The following is a 16,268-nucleotide window of genomic DNA, read 5'->3' on the forward strand; positions in this document are numbered from 1 at the left end:
TCATGACTGTTTCAGGCTGGACATAAGGAAGAACTTCTTTACTGTCCGAGCCCCCAAGGTCTGGAATAGACTGTTGCCAGAGGTGGTTCAAGCACCTACTTTGAATGCCTTCAAGAGAAATTTGGATGTTTATCTTGCTGGGATCCTATGACTCCTGCTGACTTCCTGCCCCTGGGGCAGGGGGCTGGACTCAATGAACTTCTGAGGTTCCTTCCAGGCCTAATGTCTATGAAATCTGTGAAGATGAATATGAGCCATGAATGTGATGCTGTGGCTGGCAAAGCTAACCAAACTCTGGCATGCATCATCCAATGCATCTCAAGCAAAACCAGGGTAGTCTTCCTCCTGCTTTACTCAGCTCTGCTGAAACTGCAGCTGGAGTACTGCATCCAGTATTGGAGAGCCAGAGGCAAGCCACTCATGTGACCCAAGGCCTGCAGGGAAGGCCATATGAGGAGAGGCTGAGGGACTTGGGACTCTTCAATCTGGGGAAGAAAAGGCTCAGGGGAACTTGGTAGCAGCCTACAATTACATAAGAGGGGTCTATCAGGATCTGGGAAAACACCTGTTCGCTAGAGCTGCCTAAGGGATAACAAGGTCTAACGGCTATAAACTCTAGGAAGTCCAATTTAGACTGGATATAAGAAAAAGGTTCCTTACTGTCTGTGTGTCCAGGGTCTGGAACAAACTCCACCCAAAGGTGATGCAAGCCCCTACTCTGGATTCCTTTCAAAAAACAGGTGGATATATTTCTTGTTGGGGTCACTTGATCACAGCTGACTTCCTGCTTATGGTGTGGGGCTGGACCTGATGATCTCTTGCGTTCCCTTCCAGCCTTCAATGTCTATGAAATCTATGAACTCTATATCTTAGACATTATAGAACCTTTCAGGACTTCAGAAGTTAAATGCAAGTGCCGCTGCATGAATGTTCAAGTCCCATCCTTGCCCCCTCACAAAGGGAGAGTGCCAAATAGATGGGAGGGACACAACTGTGGTGAGGGAGCCAAAGCAAACACCATCTCTAAGAAAAAGTCCTCCAGGTCTTTAAGATCTGCATAGTGGGGTCAGGTCTTTGGCAGTGTCATGTAAAAAAATCTTAGCAGTATTTCAACCAAAGACTTTGTTAACCCCAAGAGATTTCCACCAGGGAATATAGATGTTCAAACCTGTGTCATCTGCTATAATCTAGTCCCTCTGGCTATACAGTTAGTGCTAGTTGTAAGGGCATGGCCTTGACTCATCAGTTATCCCTCAAAGCATAGTGCGCTAATACTCCCAGAATGAACAGTCGGAGAGGGACAATAGGTTTGTGACCGAATACTGCTCAGTACCCAGGTCTGCTAAAGAACCTCTCCACGAGCTAGGCAGAGTCTCCCAGTATCTCTGAGCTTGGGTTGGCAATCTGTGAAATGGGGGCAAGGATAGTTCCTTTCTCTGACCCTTTTGCTGGGTACTTCACTTTTTAGGGTAGAAGATGCACGTGGTGCTCAATGGGGATATGCTCTCCTTTTGAGGGGCTTTAGGTGCTTGAAATAACAATGTAGAGTCAGCACCAGGACAGTAAGCACTTTGCTGTTGTTTCAGCACTCCTGTCTGAGTATGTCCTGTGCAGAGTTTCCTGCTGCCCCGAGTTGGGGAATGATCTCCGTTCTAGGGTTGCTGAATATTTTTTCCGTGGATATGAAGTGTAGGTGTGCCTGTGTACCCAGATAATAAGCAGTGAAAACCAGGTTGATTTTTTTCTCAACATTTCCCCCATTTTCCCATACTTTGTTTGGTCAGTTTTGGTTTCCCTCTTTATTTCACTGAAAAAAACCCCTGGAAATCTATTTTTATTGGTCACCTTAGGCATATGGGTTTTTTTTCAGAAGGAGAAAAAGTCTCAGAGTTAGAAATTCCATTTTTTGGAAATGATAACAATGGATAAAATAATATAGTAAAAACATTTTGGAAATGGATAGAATAAAGCCATTATTTAAAATCATTGTGAAAGTGGTCTTCATTTTCAGGAGAGAAGGGAAAAAAGCTATTTTGGGGGAGTGGGTTCTTTTTATCTGCTGATCGGTGTTCGAACAGTAGGAAACTCATGTTTCACTCTCTGCTATGCAGCCAGGATAAACTTAAGTAATGGAAAGGCCTTTTCACCCCTGGCCCCAGAACTCCCCGCCTCCGCCCCCTTGTAATTAAAGTTGAGATTCTCAGGTAATAAACTAACTCAAGCCAAAGGGACTCTAACATAATCACCAAATGCCAAGAGCTTCATGATAAAATAAGGCGAGTTGGCAATCCTGAGACTGCTGCAAGCTTGCAGCTTGGACTGCAATAATTTCTTGTTGGGAGGGATGCTTCACTGACTGTGTTAGTGTCTGAGCTACAAGAGTGGATTAGAAGGGAAGCTGGTTGCTTGTGGATGCCAGGTTGATTGAATGTTGCCCCATGAAGCCTCAGGAAGAGTTTTGCTTCTTTGCTGTCAGGCTACAAGTTACAGCACAGGGATTCTTTCCAGGCTGAACAGTGAAGAAGATCCCCTGTAATGCAAGTTACAGTGGCACTGACCCTGCTCCCGTTGAAACCAATGGCAACCCAACAAAATAAGGCCCCGGAAGCAGACACTGCAGATAATCCTTCAGCAATCGGTGTCAGTGATAATCCTACCCTGATGCTGGTGGGTAGGACTGGATCAGCCAATAGGCCCATTTCAGCCCTGTTATTTAGGAATAATCTGCAGGTTTTTCTAGGTGCAAAATTATAGAGCTGGGACTGAGCAGGCCATCTGGTTGTCTGACTAGCTGATCATCCCTGGGTGCTTTCTGATATGTAAAATTATATTTTAGGCAGATAATATATGTGCTTTTTGCATGTTAGTAATGAGCTAAATTGGCAGGTAATTGATACCCAATTTTGCTGGGCGTTCTGCCTCGAAATAGGGCTGAAGCTATAAAATCCTTTTTGATATTCATAGGCATAAATTCCACATAGTACCTGTGGTTAACCTAAACTCTGACTGGATGTTGCTGATAGCCTAGATGAAACGCTAGCTGGAAAAATGTGCATCTGTCATTAAAAGAGCTGGAGAACGCTGGCATTCAGAAGGGGTGATTATAGGGTAATTGCACACATTCCAGACGGAGTTATTTCACTGTACAGTTCTGCAAAGACATAAGCATTGAGTCTCCAGGGTTTGTGCAGTCCTGGGTGTGTGTTTAATTAGAAACGCTGCCCCTTGTGGATTTTCATCCTATTCCTCAGCATTCATGCTCTCTGAGTCCTCCCCTCTCCTTCGCTGGTTAGTGGTGATGGTATAAATAATGCAGGACACTTGCTGTTGGGAAACAAACTGATCCCTGTGTATCAGGTCTTGGCAGTACAGTGCTGCAGAGACAGGGAAGTGTAGGAGAACAGCGGTGAGGTTTAGTAGTGGAGTGGGAAGAAGCTGCAGGGAGCAATTTAAGTTAACAAACTGCTAAGATAACCCATTGGCTGAGGTGGCTGCATGCAGGATCCAAGGAAGTTAGTGCCCAACTCCCCTTGAAATAGGCTGCTTTAATATAGTGTCTATACAAGTGGTTCATGCTTTATTGTATGCCGGTCCCCTGCTCATGGTGATGCTTGTTGCTCTAAGGGTAAAGTTATGCCTTACACTTACACCATACTAAGGACACTTAAAACATGAGTGTCTGCACACTGCAAATTGCTAACTCATGCTGGGTGTCCTCTGAGCATCTCAAAGTTATGCCACTTCAGGCAAGGGTTAACTCTGGGCTATGCTACCTAGCTTGTAACTTCACTTTTCTCCATGGAGATAAAATTAGCAATTCGCACTCCTCCAGCATCCCAGGATGCACAGCTCCCAGCACCACCTTCCATCCAGAGCAGGGATACAGCCTAGGTGTCCTGGCTTCTAGCCATACCCCTGCCTGCCATCTGTCTAGTGTCAAGTCAGAACTGCTCACAGGACCTAACTTTAACACTGGTTAATGTTCTAAAAATTGAGTATGGTCTAAGTGTATCACGTAACTTCACCCTTTAACTGCACCCTAAGTTCAGTTCTTTTGGGTGCTGACCACTTCAGGTCTGATCCAAATGTGGTTGAAGTTAAGCACACAGATATATGAAGCTGGGGAACAGAACTTCACGGTCAGGGCGGCTAGGATCTGGAACCAACTTCCAAGAGAAGTGGTGCTGGCTCCTCCCTGGGGGTCTTTAAGAAGAGTCTGGATGAACACCTTGCTGGGGTCGTTTGACCCCAATAATCTTTCCTGCCATGGCAGGGGGTCGGGCTAGTTGATCTACTCAGGTCCCTTCCAATCCTAGAAACTATGAAACTTTCCTAGATGTGAACCATGCTGTTGTCTGGAACAGGACTAAGAAAGAATAAGAGAAACGCTAGTCATTAGTGATAGCTCATTCCAACAGTGCCAAGAAATCCTAACTGAGGATTACAGTCCATTTGTACTGGGTGCTGGATAGTCATGTAACAACATCAGACCTTTCCCCAGAGATCATGCAAGCTAGGTAGTGGATGGGTTGCAACAGCTGGATGAAATAGGGTGTGGGAGTAGGTTGCAATAAAATGAATAGAATTTAGTTCAAAAGTGGAGGTTTGGGATTGTCAGGTGTCCAGCCAAGGCCAGAGTGTAAAGACCTTTAGGCTTCACAGTAGAGCTGGGTTTGGAAGCGGATAAAGTGGTGAGCTTATGAAGTGTGACATGGAGATTTTCTCCTGCGTGGGGTGGCTGGCAGCATAGAGGCATTCTCTGGAATAGTAAACAGGCCGGCCTTTGAGCCTGGTCTAGCTGACATTGCAGGGAGAGTATCAGATGTTAATAATGCACCTCTAATGGGCTGCAGTTATTTTCTCTAAGCTCATTTGTCTTTGAGGAGAAAAAAAAAGATAAATTACCAGGTAAATATGCTAAAGGCAAAATCTTCACCCCTTGAAGTCAGAAGTAAAATTCCCCCAGTCTCATTCCCACTATCTCTACTTTTTCCCCTTTTCTCCTGCTCCCATCTGTCTCTATCTAATGAATGCATTCTAAAGCGCCTGTTCCACTGATATCTGAAAGTTCCTCTTTGCTTCCTGATTAACTTATCAAAGGTGAATAATAGTTTTCTGGAGCATTGTTGCCTTCTGAGCCTTTTGCATTCTGGTTTTAAAAGAGAGAGCTGCTCTTCTGGTGATATACCCATCTTTTAATGGAGAAATTTCCAAATATTCCTCATGAAAACATGAAGAATATACGTAACAGTGCTGCCTATATTGACTTCGTATCTCTGCAAGCATCAGGATTGATTATTCTTCAAGGCCTGGGTCAATATTTACCTCTCGGATCAATAAATCCCGATTTTCATTTCTATGGGAGTCAATAGAAGCTTATAAAGACAATCTAAAGTTCCACTGAAAGTGAGAATATACTTAGCACCTGGTTTACACAAAGATTGACACTAGAGAGATGAATTAGATAGACAGACTAGAGGATATGAAATGAGATTATTTGCCATGTAGATAGGTCAAGTCTTGTGCTTTGCTTTATAGGAGCAGACGTAGTGATGCAACCGTGTACAGTAACTACTCATGCTATGTTTTCTCACAAATTCTATAGTACAGATTTGGAATTTAAAGACACTACCTGATGATGAATTGCTTGGTAAAGTGCAGTTTTTAGTTCTCATGAGGATAGAAGTGAAATTCAGAAGTAAAAGAAACCTGACAAATTGCCCTGTTATTATGTCATAATTTTCCCTGAACTTGTAGGTTCCTGAGTTATGATGGCATCTTTACAGAGGTGTCATCTGTGCTGCAAATGGAGCCACAACAGTCCATCCCCCCCCCCCCACCTCTGAATTCTCCACCATTACATGGATTGTCAGAGTTTAGGGACAGATTCCAACCTGGGAGATAAATTACAATCAGCTAACAAGGTGTGGAGGGCACTGTGGGCATGTCTAAATCTGAGTAGCAAAAACAAACTGGAAAAATGTCATTGTTTAACAATTGATTGACCCTCTAGTGTCACAAAACAGCCATTTCAAGAACCAGAAATCTTCTTGTGTTATGGAGCATGTTACACACACCTAGTATGTACTGCATATGGAGTATGTTAGCTGCATGTAACACATTTGCACCACTGTCATCTAAGTTATAGGGTGTAAATCTATGTGAGATGTTTCCTGCAGAGCAGACTAATTAGCTCCACAGTAAAGTCTCAGCGTCTACATGTGTGGCTCTGTTAGAGTACATTAAATTGGTACTATCCTACAGTGGCATTATTTAGTGTGCTGCAATTCACGTGTAGACACTGATGGAGCTGGTGGGGGACGAGGTTGCTTTAGTGCCGGGGCTACCTGCCGGCTAGTCCTGCACTGAAGCACTCTCATGCCCCAACCAACCCCTCCTCACCACCTTGAGCCATGTTGGAGCAGCCCCGGACTGGCAGGATGGCCCTCAGACTCCCTACCAGCTGGGGCTGCTCCAACCTGGCTCAATGTGTTGCAGTCCTGGGCACACATGTAAATGTGGTGCCTGGGAGCAATAAACTCAGGTGCAAACTGTGTCAAAGTTTATTCATTCACATGACTTGCACGTATAGATGTGCCCAGGAGATGTAAATGTGGAGCAAACCACTGATGTAACATCCCTACACTAATTCAAATCACTTTACACCAGTGTAAAGTTACCCCACAAACAACCTGCAGTAACTCTATCTCTGCATAATTTGCTCTGGTGCACATGTGTGTCTGCAGCTGTAATCAAGTTCAGTCTACTATCGTGGGGTTGCTGCTTGCTCAAGCTGTTACCTGCTTCTCCACTGCCTACTAGTTGCAATGCATGGGGACAGCAGCCTACAGTCTGCTGCTCCATTATAAACTGGTCACCAGTCCACTCTGGAGTCCACTGTAATTTTTGCTGCTGTGCAAACCAATGGAAATTACACTGATCTAAATGTTCCACGGGTCTTGACTCATAACCATCACTTCCCCTTTTATATTGTCTCTAGGTTTTCTGTGACTACCATGGCCACTCCCAGAAGAAGAATGTGTTCCTCTATGGATGCAGCGTCAAGGAGACGTTATGGCAGGCAGGCTGCACTGTTGACACAGCGGTGGTCACAGAGGATGTTGGCTACAGGGTAGGATTTCATGGTGCAGTGTACACATGCGCGCACTCACACACACACACACACACACACACACACGGAGTCTATTGGGGATTGGTCTTTTCCACAAAGTTTGGAACAAAGTGTGCTCTTCCCCACTGTCCAGAGAAACACAGAGCTGGTGGTTGGACCAAAGTGCATGCAGACAAGGAGACACATCACCTGTAAATGGAACTGTGATGGAAATGCCACCTAACTAATGGCAACAGATATAGAATAATAGAATCGTAGAAAATTAGGGTTGGAAGGGACCTCAGGAGGTCATCTAGTCCCACCCCCTGCTCAAAGCAGGACCATCCTCAGGAGGCTTGTCAGTGAGGCCCTAAGGGACCACGACCACAGGGGGAAGGGAGTTCAGGAAGAGTGGTTGCTTCTCAAGAGAGCGATCCTCAGTGCACAAGCTAAGTCTATTCCATCTTGGAGGAAAGGCAGCAAGAGGGCACAGCAGCCCCCCCTGGCTCTCCAGGGATCTAGCAGACCTCCTGAGGCTAAAAAGAAAGTCCTACAAAGGATGGAGGATGGGATTCACCTCCAAGGAGGAATATTCTGCACTGGTCCAGTCCTCCAGGGAGCAAACCAGGAAAGCCAAGGCTCCAACTGAACTCCAAATAGCTTTGAACATCAAGGACAATAAAAAGTCCTTCAGACATGTGGGGAGCTGGAGGAAAAGCAAGGACAACATTGGACCCCTGCTGAACCAGGTGGGACAGCTGACAACTCATGCCCAGGAAAAATCCAACCTATTAAATGGGTACTTTGTGTCAGTCTTTCATCAGTCCCATGGGATGCTCATGCCCACCATGGGACAGGGAGGTCTGGGTGAGGGAGATCCCCTGCCCTCCATCAATGCTGACCTCGTGAAGGAACAATGACAGATTGGATACCTTCAAGTCAGCCGGCCCTGACAATCTACACCCCAGGGTACTCAAGAATGGCTAGCATTATAGCCCAACCCCAGGCACACATCTCTGAGAGCTTCTGGCGCTCTGGTGTAGTGCCCAAAGACTGGAAGAAGGCTGATGTGGTGCTGATCTTCAAGAAAGGAAGGAAAGTGGATCCAGCCAACTATAGGCCCATCAGCCTGACTTCTATCCCGGGAAGATCTTAGAAAAGTTTATTAAAAAGGCCATCCTTAATGGACTGGCAATACCAACACCCTGAGGGATAGCCAGCATGGGTTTGTTGTGGGTAGGTCTTGCTTGACCAAACTCATTTCCTTCTAGGACCAGGTGACCTACCACCTGGACAAGGGAGAAGAGATTGATGTCATATATCTTGACTTCAAAAAAGCCTTCGATCTGGTATCCCATGATCACCTCTTGGTGAAATTGGACAATTGTGGCCTTGGGTCCACCACGATCCACTGGCTGGAGAACTGGCTTCGTGGTCAGACCCAGAGGGTGGTAATTGACAGAAGTCAATTGTCATGGTGCCCTGTGACCAACGCTCTGTCCTTGAACTCATATTGTTCAACATCTTCATTAATGATGTGGACATTGGACTCAGAAGCAAACTCGCTAAGTTTGCTGATGGCATCAAACTTTGGGGCAAAGCATCCACGCCAGAAGACAGGCAGGTGATCCAGGCTGACCTGGACAGGCTCAGCAAATGGGTGGACAAGAACCTGATGGTGTTTAACACCAAATGCAAGGTTCTCCACCTTGGGAGGAAAAACCTGCAGCATCCTTATAGGCTCGGCAGTGCTACACTGGCTAGCATTATGGAAGAAAGAGACTTGGGGGTCGTCATTGACCACAAGATGAACATGAGCCTGCAGACTTGGGGGTCGTCATTGACCACAAGATGAACATGAGCCTGCAGTGTGATGCTGCAGCTAGCAGAACGACCAAAACGCTGGCTTGCATCCATAGATGCTTCTCAAGCAAATCCTGGGACATCATTCTCCCCTTGTACTCGGCCTTGGTGAGGCTGCAGCTGGAGTACTGCGTCCAGTTTTGGGCTCCACAATTCAAAAAGGATGTGGAGAAGCTCGAGAGAGTCCAGAGGAGAGCCACGCGCATGATCAGAGGTCAGGAAAACAGATCTTACGATGACAGGCTGAGAGCCATGGGGCTCTTTAGCCTGGAAAAGCGCAGGCTCAGGGGTGATCTGATGGCCATCTATAAGTTTATCAGGGGTGACCACCAGGATCTGGGGGAACATTTGTTCACCAGAGCGCCCCAAGGGATGGCAAAGTTGAGCAGTTATAAACTACTGCAAGACTGTTTCAGGTTGGACATAAGAAAGATTTTTTTTCTGTCCAAGCTCCCAAGGTCTGGAACAAGCACCTACATTGAACACCTTCAAGAGTAAATTGGATGCTTATCTTGCTGGGATCCTATGACCCCAGCTGACTTCCTGCCCTTCGGGCAGGGGGCTGGACTTGATGTTCTTCCAAGGTCCCTTCCAGCCCTAATGTCTATGAAATATGAAATCCTCAACTAGATCATCCCAGCCAAAGCTTTGTTTATCCGGGTCTTAAAATCCTCCAAGAATGGAGATCACACAACCTCTGGGTAACTTCTCTTGGTAACATGTGCTGACTCAGATAGCCATGTGTTTTTTGTATGTGTGAACCCTAATTTTGCATAACGTTTCTCATTTAGCCCTTTATAATAACATTAGAAATGTGCCAGTGGGTGTTGCACTATTGAATTCAGTTACCCTGCCCATTGAGGATAAAACCAAGGGCCTATGTCTGCTTTGCACTACACACATTTTCTCATGCTGAAAGAAGTGGGCATCAAACAGGACAAAGGCAGCATTGGCTTAGACCCCACTGCTATAAACATAATTTCCCTCACTGTGTTTCAAGTGACAGGACTCCTAATATAGACTGCATTTGAAAATCCTCCTCTCTTTTTCAGACATGCTGTTTATTCACACTTCACACCCTTAGAAGGTAAAGCCTGACTAGATTTAGTTTTACTCTGTGGGTTTATTTAGCACTGCTGGCCTGGCTTCAGCATGAGGATGTGTGCTGGAGACTGCTGACAGCTAAAGGGAGGCATTGAAGGAGTCTTGAAGAAACTTCAATTTGTATTAGAAGAAAACATGTTACTTATAGTAAAAATAGGAGACTGTTGTTCCTACCTTGGCCATCCATTGGCTGTGGGACTTTGGGCAGCTTAGTGTACCTACTTACACCTCGTTTCCAAAATTCAATGTGGCATAATCAAAGCTGGGGAAAAAAACAGTTCCATTTTGTGAAAAATGTTCTGGTTTTGAAGTTTGGTTGTATTACAATATGAATAAAATAGGAGCAGGAGAGAAGTCTCCATTCCAGGATGGCTAAATGGCCTGGTGGTTAAATCACTAGCTTAGGGTATAAGAACCCAAGGTGGAAGTCTCTGCTCTGATCATGTGGGACAGATAAAACTAAAACTGGGGTCCCTCATGTTGGCTGGTTGAGAGTCAATGGGTCTCTCCATCTCCGAGTAGAAACCACTAGGACCTGAGACACCTACCCAATGGGAATTTCCTCTGAAATGATGCATTGCTTTGAACAATTTTCATTTGGGCAACTTAGCCTTCTTCAGTGAGGGAGTGGGGAGAGAAAATTTTGCAAATCTTCTCTTCCTTATTTTTTTGAACATCTTCAGTATTTGCTTCTAATTGTGCTCATAAACAGCTTAGTAAACTTTGCCATGGAAGAAGTTAAACTCCCCCTTGTTAGTTCTGTGCTAGTTCTGTTGTACGATTTGCACCTTTCCAGAGCAAACGGCAGCCACTCTCCCTCCTTTAAGAATGCCTCATATTTCTCATTACTCTTACAGTCCCATCCAGGGGGAAGATTTCCCAGCAGGGAAATACTGCAGTGCTCCTTGCAAGCTTTCCTTTAGCCAAATCTCTTGCGTCTCACAAGGGGAATGGGGAGACAGCGTATAGTCAGCAGGAAGCTTGAGAAGGCTGGAGACAGTCAGGGGACACATGAGCAAAATTGAAACGCTACCTTCAGCATCTGGAGTGTGTTTGGAAACTGCAGTGATTGAACAGGAGCAAGCCACTGCTCCCATCCAAATGTACAAGGCAGGTATTGCCTGTTCCCCAGATTAAACATGCATATTGCTTCCCCTAGTTCAGCAGTCAGCAACATTTTCTGGTTGTGGGCTGGAATAGCCCAGCTTTGGTTCAAACCAGTCCAGCTAGAACCTGGCTGCTGCCAGCGCTCTTTCCTGTCACCTCTTCTCTTTGTCACTCGTCTACCCAGCTGCAACATAGCCCAGGCAAAGCCTTTACCACCGAGCATTGCCATGGCCCAGTGCGACTGAAACCTCCCCTCTGTGGCCTGGGTCCAGTGACTCCAAGGGCTGGATCTGGCCAGCCATACATTGCCTACTCCTGTTCTAGATGGGATCCAATAGGGGGTTAGGCTGTTAAATTAGAGGGAGATTGGACATTGAGAGGTGGCTGTTGAGTAAAGAATTCAAGCTGGGCTTCTCATATCAGTTCAAGGGAGTTTGATGCCCAAATCCTATTGAATAGCGATTATAGTTGAACACCTAATTCATTTAGGCTCCTTTAAAAAGCACATCTAAATGTTCCCCAGAAAGAGTATTGTATAAAAGAATTGCTCAGGTATGTAGGGATGAAGAAGGCCAAAGTGCAATTGGAGTTGCAGCAGCAAGGGATGCGAAGGGTAACAAGAAGGGTTTCTACAAGTATGTCAACAAGAAGAGGAAGTTCAGGGAAAGTGTGGGTCCGTTACTGAATGGGGGAGGCAACCTAGTGACAAACGATTTGGAAAAGGATGAAGTGCTCATTGCCTTTTTTACCTCTGTCTTCACAGGCAAGGTCAGCTCCCAGACTACTGCACCTGGCAGCACAGTTTGGAGAAGTGGTGAGGAGCCAGCAGTGGCAAAAGAACAGTTTAGGGACTGTTTAGAAAAGCTGGATGTGTACAAGTTCATGAGGACAGACACAGTGCACCTGAGAGTGCAGATGTGATTGGAGAGCCACTCACTGGCTGTTATCTTTGAAAACTCATGGCAGTCAGGAGAGGTTCCAGATGATTGGAAACAGGCATATATAAGGCCCATCCTTAAGCAAAGGAAAAAGAAGGATCCAGGGAACCACAGAGCAGTCGGCCTCACCTGAGTCACTGGGAAGATCATGGAGCAGGTCCTTAGGGAATCCATTTCTAAGCATTTGAAGAAGGTGATTAGAAACAGTCAGTATGGATTCATCAAGGGCAAGTCATGCCTGACCAACCTGATTGCCTTCTATGATGAAATGCATGGCTTTGGATGCAGGGAGAGCAGTGAATGTGATATACATTGACTTCAGCAAGGCTTTTGATACGGTCTTCCACAGCATTCTTGAAAGCAAGCTAAGGGATTATAGGTTGGATGAATGTACTGTAAGGTGGATAGAAAACTGGCTGGATCATCAAGCTCAAAGGGTAGAAATCAATGGCTCAATGTCTAGCTGGCAGGCAGTCTCAAGTGGAGCACCCCAGGGGTTGGTGCTGGGATCAGTTTTGTTCAATACCTTCATCAATAATCTAGAGGATGGGATGGAGTGCGCCCTCAGCAAGTTTACAGATGACACCACACTGGCAGAAATAGCAGATGCACTGGAGGGTATGCCAAGATTCAGAGACTCCTTGACAAATTGGATCAGAAGAGGAGGATTGAACCAAAAGAAATCTTACGAGGTTCAATAACAAGAAGTGCAAAGTCCTTCACTTAGGATGGAACAATCCCACATGCCAGTGAAGACTTGGGACCAACTGGCTAAGCAGCAGCTCTGCAGGAAAGGACCTGGGGGTTATAGTGGACAATAAGCTGGATATAAGCCAACTGTGTGTCCTTGTTGCCAAGAAGACTAATGGCATACTGGGCTGCATTGGTAGGAGCATTGCCAGCAGGTCAAGGGAAGTGATTTTTCCCCTCTATTCTGCACGGCTGAGGCCACATCTGGAGTACTATGTCCAGTTTTGGTCCTCCCACTGCAGAAAACTATGTGGACAAACTAGAGAGAGTCCAGTGGAGGGCTACAAAATATTAGGGGGCTCGGGCACATGAATTTTGAGGAGAGTCTGAGGGAACTGAGCTTTTTTCGTCTGGAGAAGAGAAGACTGAGGGGAGATTTAATAGTGGCCTTCAAGTAACTGAAGCGGGGATCCAAAGAGGAGCTGGACTGATTTCAGTGGTGGCCAAAAACAGAATAAGGAGCGATGGTCTCAAGTTGCAGCAAGGGAAGTTTAAGTTAGATATGAGGAAAACATTTTCACCAGGAGGGCAGTAAAGCACTGGAACAGGTTACCCAGAGAGGTGGTGGAATCTCCATCCTTTGAGGTTTTTTAAACACAGCCAGACAAAGCCTTAACTGAGATGATCTAGTTGGGGATGGTACTTCTGTGGGCAGGGAGTTGGACTAGATGACCTCCTGAGGTCCCTTCCAACCCTCATTTTCTATGATTCTGATACAATCCTAATGAGTGAGGCCTGGCCTGAACTAGGGTGTGTGGAGTGCCAGGCTGCTATGGGACTAAGCATGGAGTTGGCAAGTGGTGCAAAGTCTGAGGCTGGAAGACAGTGGGACAGAAGGACAGAGACCAGAAGGCCCATGAGGCTGCTGCAGGTCAAATAGCCCTTCCTACATGTGTCAATGGCTCATGCCTGACCCTTGATTGATACTTATGAACAGGACCTTTTGTTACCATATAATGAGACTTTGGCCTGCATGGATGGTATACCGGATGTGACATCAAAATAATCAGTGCCTGGCTCCCAAGAGGCCAATGAAGAAGGAGACCATGGTGCTTAGCTTCTCTCTTATCCAGGCTATATGGTGAACTGTGGATCAGTTTCTGTGTATAGAGGCATACTGCCCTTCTGCTATCCATACGGGACCTAGCCTGTGGGTGAAAAGAACTCCCGGTCAAATTGCTTCATTACTATTAAGATACCCGTTAGTGGCTTGTTTCATTTTAAACGTGAGATTGAAAGATAATTAACAGGAAAAATAAATAGAGAAGAAAGAACCATTAGTGTGAAATCGAAGAACGCTGGTAAAATAAAAAAAAAATATTAAATTCAGATTTGCTAATGCTCGCAAGTGAGTCCTACGCACAGAGGACTCTGTTACCTGCTAGCATTTTTATTTAATTAAATGTAAGAGACTGATTAGACATACAATTTCAGTTCTTTTAAAAAGCTAAATTGGCTTGGGAATCTGTTTATGGCACTTCAAAAACATAAATCTGGGTGTTGGTTCAGATAAGGGCAAAATGGGAACAATCCAAAATGTTCACCTATAGCTTAAGCCATTATCTCAGTTTTCCTGAGGTTTATCAACATTTGGTTGATGTGTGCCTGTACACCTGTGCGTGTCTATAATCCCAATTCAACCTGCATCTAGGAAGTAGTTCATGAGAACATATCACTTAGCGATTCCCACATGGCTGAGATAATTTTGGATGCTGAATGTAAACTAAGACACTGAATCTAGGAGGTTGTGTTTGTTGCACATGAATATGAAAAGGAGAGTTTTACAGCTAAACCTGATTATTGGGCATCTTAAAATTTGAGAACTATTTCTGGCAGTGACACTGATTCACCATGACACCTTGGACAAGTCCATGGGTTATTTCTGTACTTCAGTTTCCTCAGCTGTAAAATGTGCTTAATAATACTTCAGTGATATAGTAGGTGTTTGGAAGGTGAGTTCATTAGCAGTTATAGACTTTGAGTTATAGACATTGAGATCTTCAGCTAGAATATGCTAGAAAAATCCAGTGTAGTATTGTTGTTTTATATACAATCAAAGGCATTAAGAAGGATGTTACCAAGGACTTTTAGCTAGAAGTTTTTGGGTTATACAAGATGCATCTTGGAAAATATTGAAGGTCCCCATTCTTCTTCATTCCCAGTTTTAGCCAAACCCAATATTCTCCCGAAGTGTTGTGAACACAAACCAGATAGGACTGAACGACAAAGAACTGGACAGTGAACTGACTAGCAATGGAAGGAGGAACTGACTAGTCTGGTTTTTCTGGAGATACAAAAATAAACAGCTTTTTGGTAAAATGGAACCTGCTTTGTAGAAAAAAGTTTCTTTCCTTTCTTTTTTGTTTTCCTTTTCACTTGTAGGGAACAACACTCTGCTAGCATAGATTGTGTTTAGTTATATCATGATAGGATTTGTCTCATAATTTCTAACTTGATGGTCCCCACCTTTAAATACTTGATCTGCTGGCAATACTCCTACTAATGCAGCCCAGTATGCTGTTAGCCATTGGTAACAAGGGCACACTGCTAACTGATAAATAAGATATAACTACATGTAGACCAATATATTTAGGCTGGAAGTGGTTAAAGTTTTTCACAGGAATAAGTTTTCAGTGAAAAATGCAGTTTCCACATGATCGAAATTTTAATTTTACCAATTTTGTTTTCTTTTGATCCAAGCAATCTAAACGAAATATTTCATTCTGCATCCTTTCATCCTGAATTGGCATACTTCAGTTGGTTTCCCTGACCCAAAATGTTTTCTTACAAGCTAGTGCAACACTAACCCAGTCCAGGGTGACCCTCTCTCCTATGGTCTGAGCTCCTTGAAGGAAAGTATGTCTACTAATGCAACAAGGCTCCCTCTCATACCCGGCTGCATGGTGGATTGTGGGAAAGGTGATCCAGCCAACAAGCCTGGCCCATAGGAAAGAACAGGGGTATCAGGTAGGGATGTGTGAAGCAGGCTCTATTCAGTTTGGATTCGGCCTGAATCAGGGACAGTGATTCGATTTGTTGATTCAGATCACTGTCCGTGATAAGATTTGGTGGAATCTGAAGATTTGATGCTGATTCGGAGAATCAGTGATTCGGACATAGACACAGCTTTAAAAGTTTTTTCCACGTACCTTGAGGTAGCAGGCACAGCTCATGATGGTTGCAATGCTAGGGTGCATGGAGTGTCCCACAGGAGTGTGGGGGGGCCTTCCACATACTTTCGGTCCACTTCCAAGTCTGCTGGGGAGCACATTAGGTGCCCCCCCCATGCCTCCCTGGCTCGGCGATCGGCCACAGGGGGACCCTGGGTGTGCCCCCCAGACCCAGGAGGCACCAGTCACTGGGCCAGGAGGGCATGGGGGTGGGGGGTCTTGTGT

At 45.2% G+C, this 16,268-nt stretch overlaps 1 protein-coding gene across 1 annotated transcript in view; it reads left to right on the forward strand.

The window, feature by feature from the left end:
* Positions 1-16,268, forward strand: part of AGBL1 (AGBL carboxypeptidase 1) — a 411,668-nt gene that overhangs the window by 229,786 nt on the left and 165,614 nt on the right. The window contains exon 20 of the mRNA XM_090028682.1: positions 7,001-7,132. Within this exon, the coding sequence (XP_089884808.1) occupies positions 7,001-7,132 (132 nt within the window). The remainder of the gene's footprint in view (positions 1-7,000; positions 7,133-16,268) is intronic.

Source organism: Crocodylus siamensis, chromosome 15, assembly GCF_052110815.1.
Source record: "Crocodylus siamensis isolate JL-2025a chromosome 15, ASM5211081v1, whole genome shotgun sequence".
Classification (NCBI taxonomy): Eukaryota; Metazoa; Chordata; order Crocodylia; family Crocodylidae; genus Crocodylus; species Crocodylus siamensis.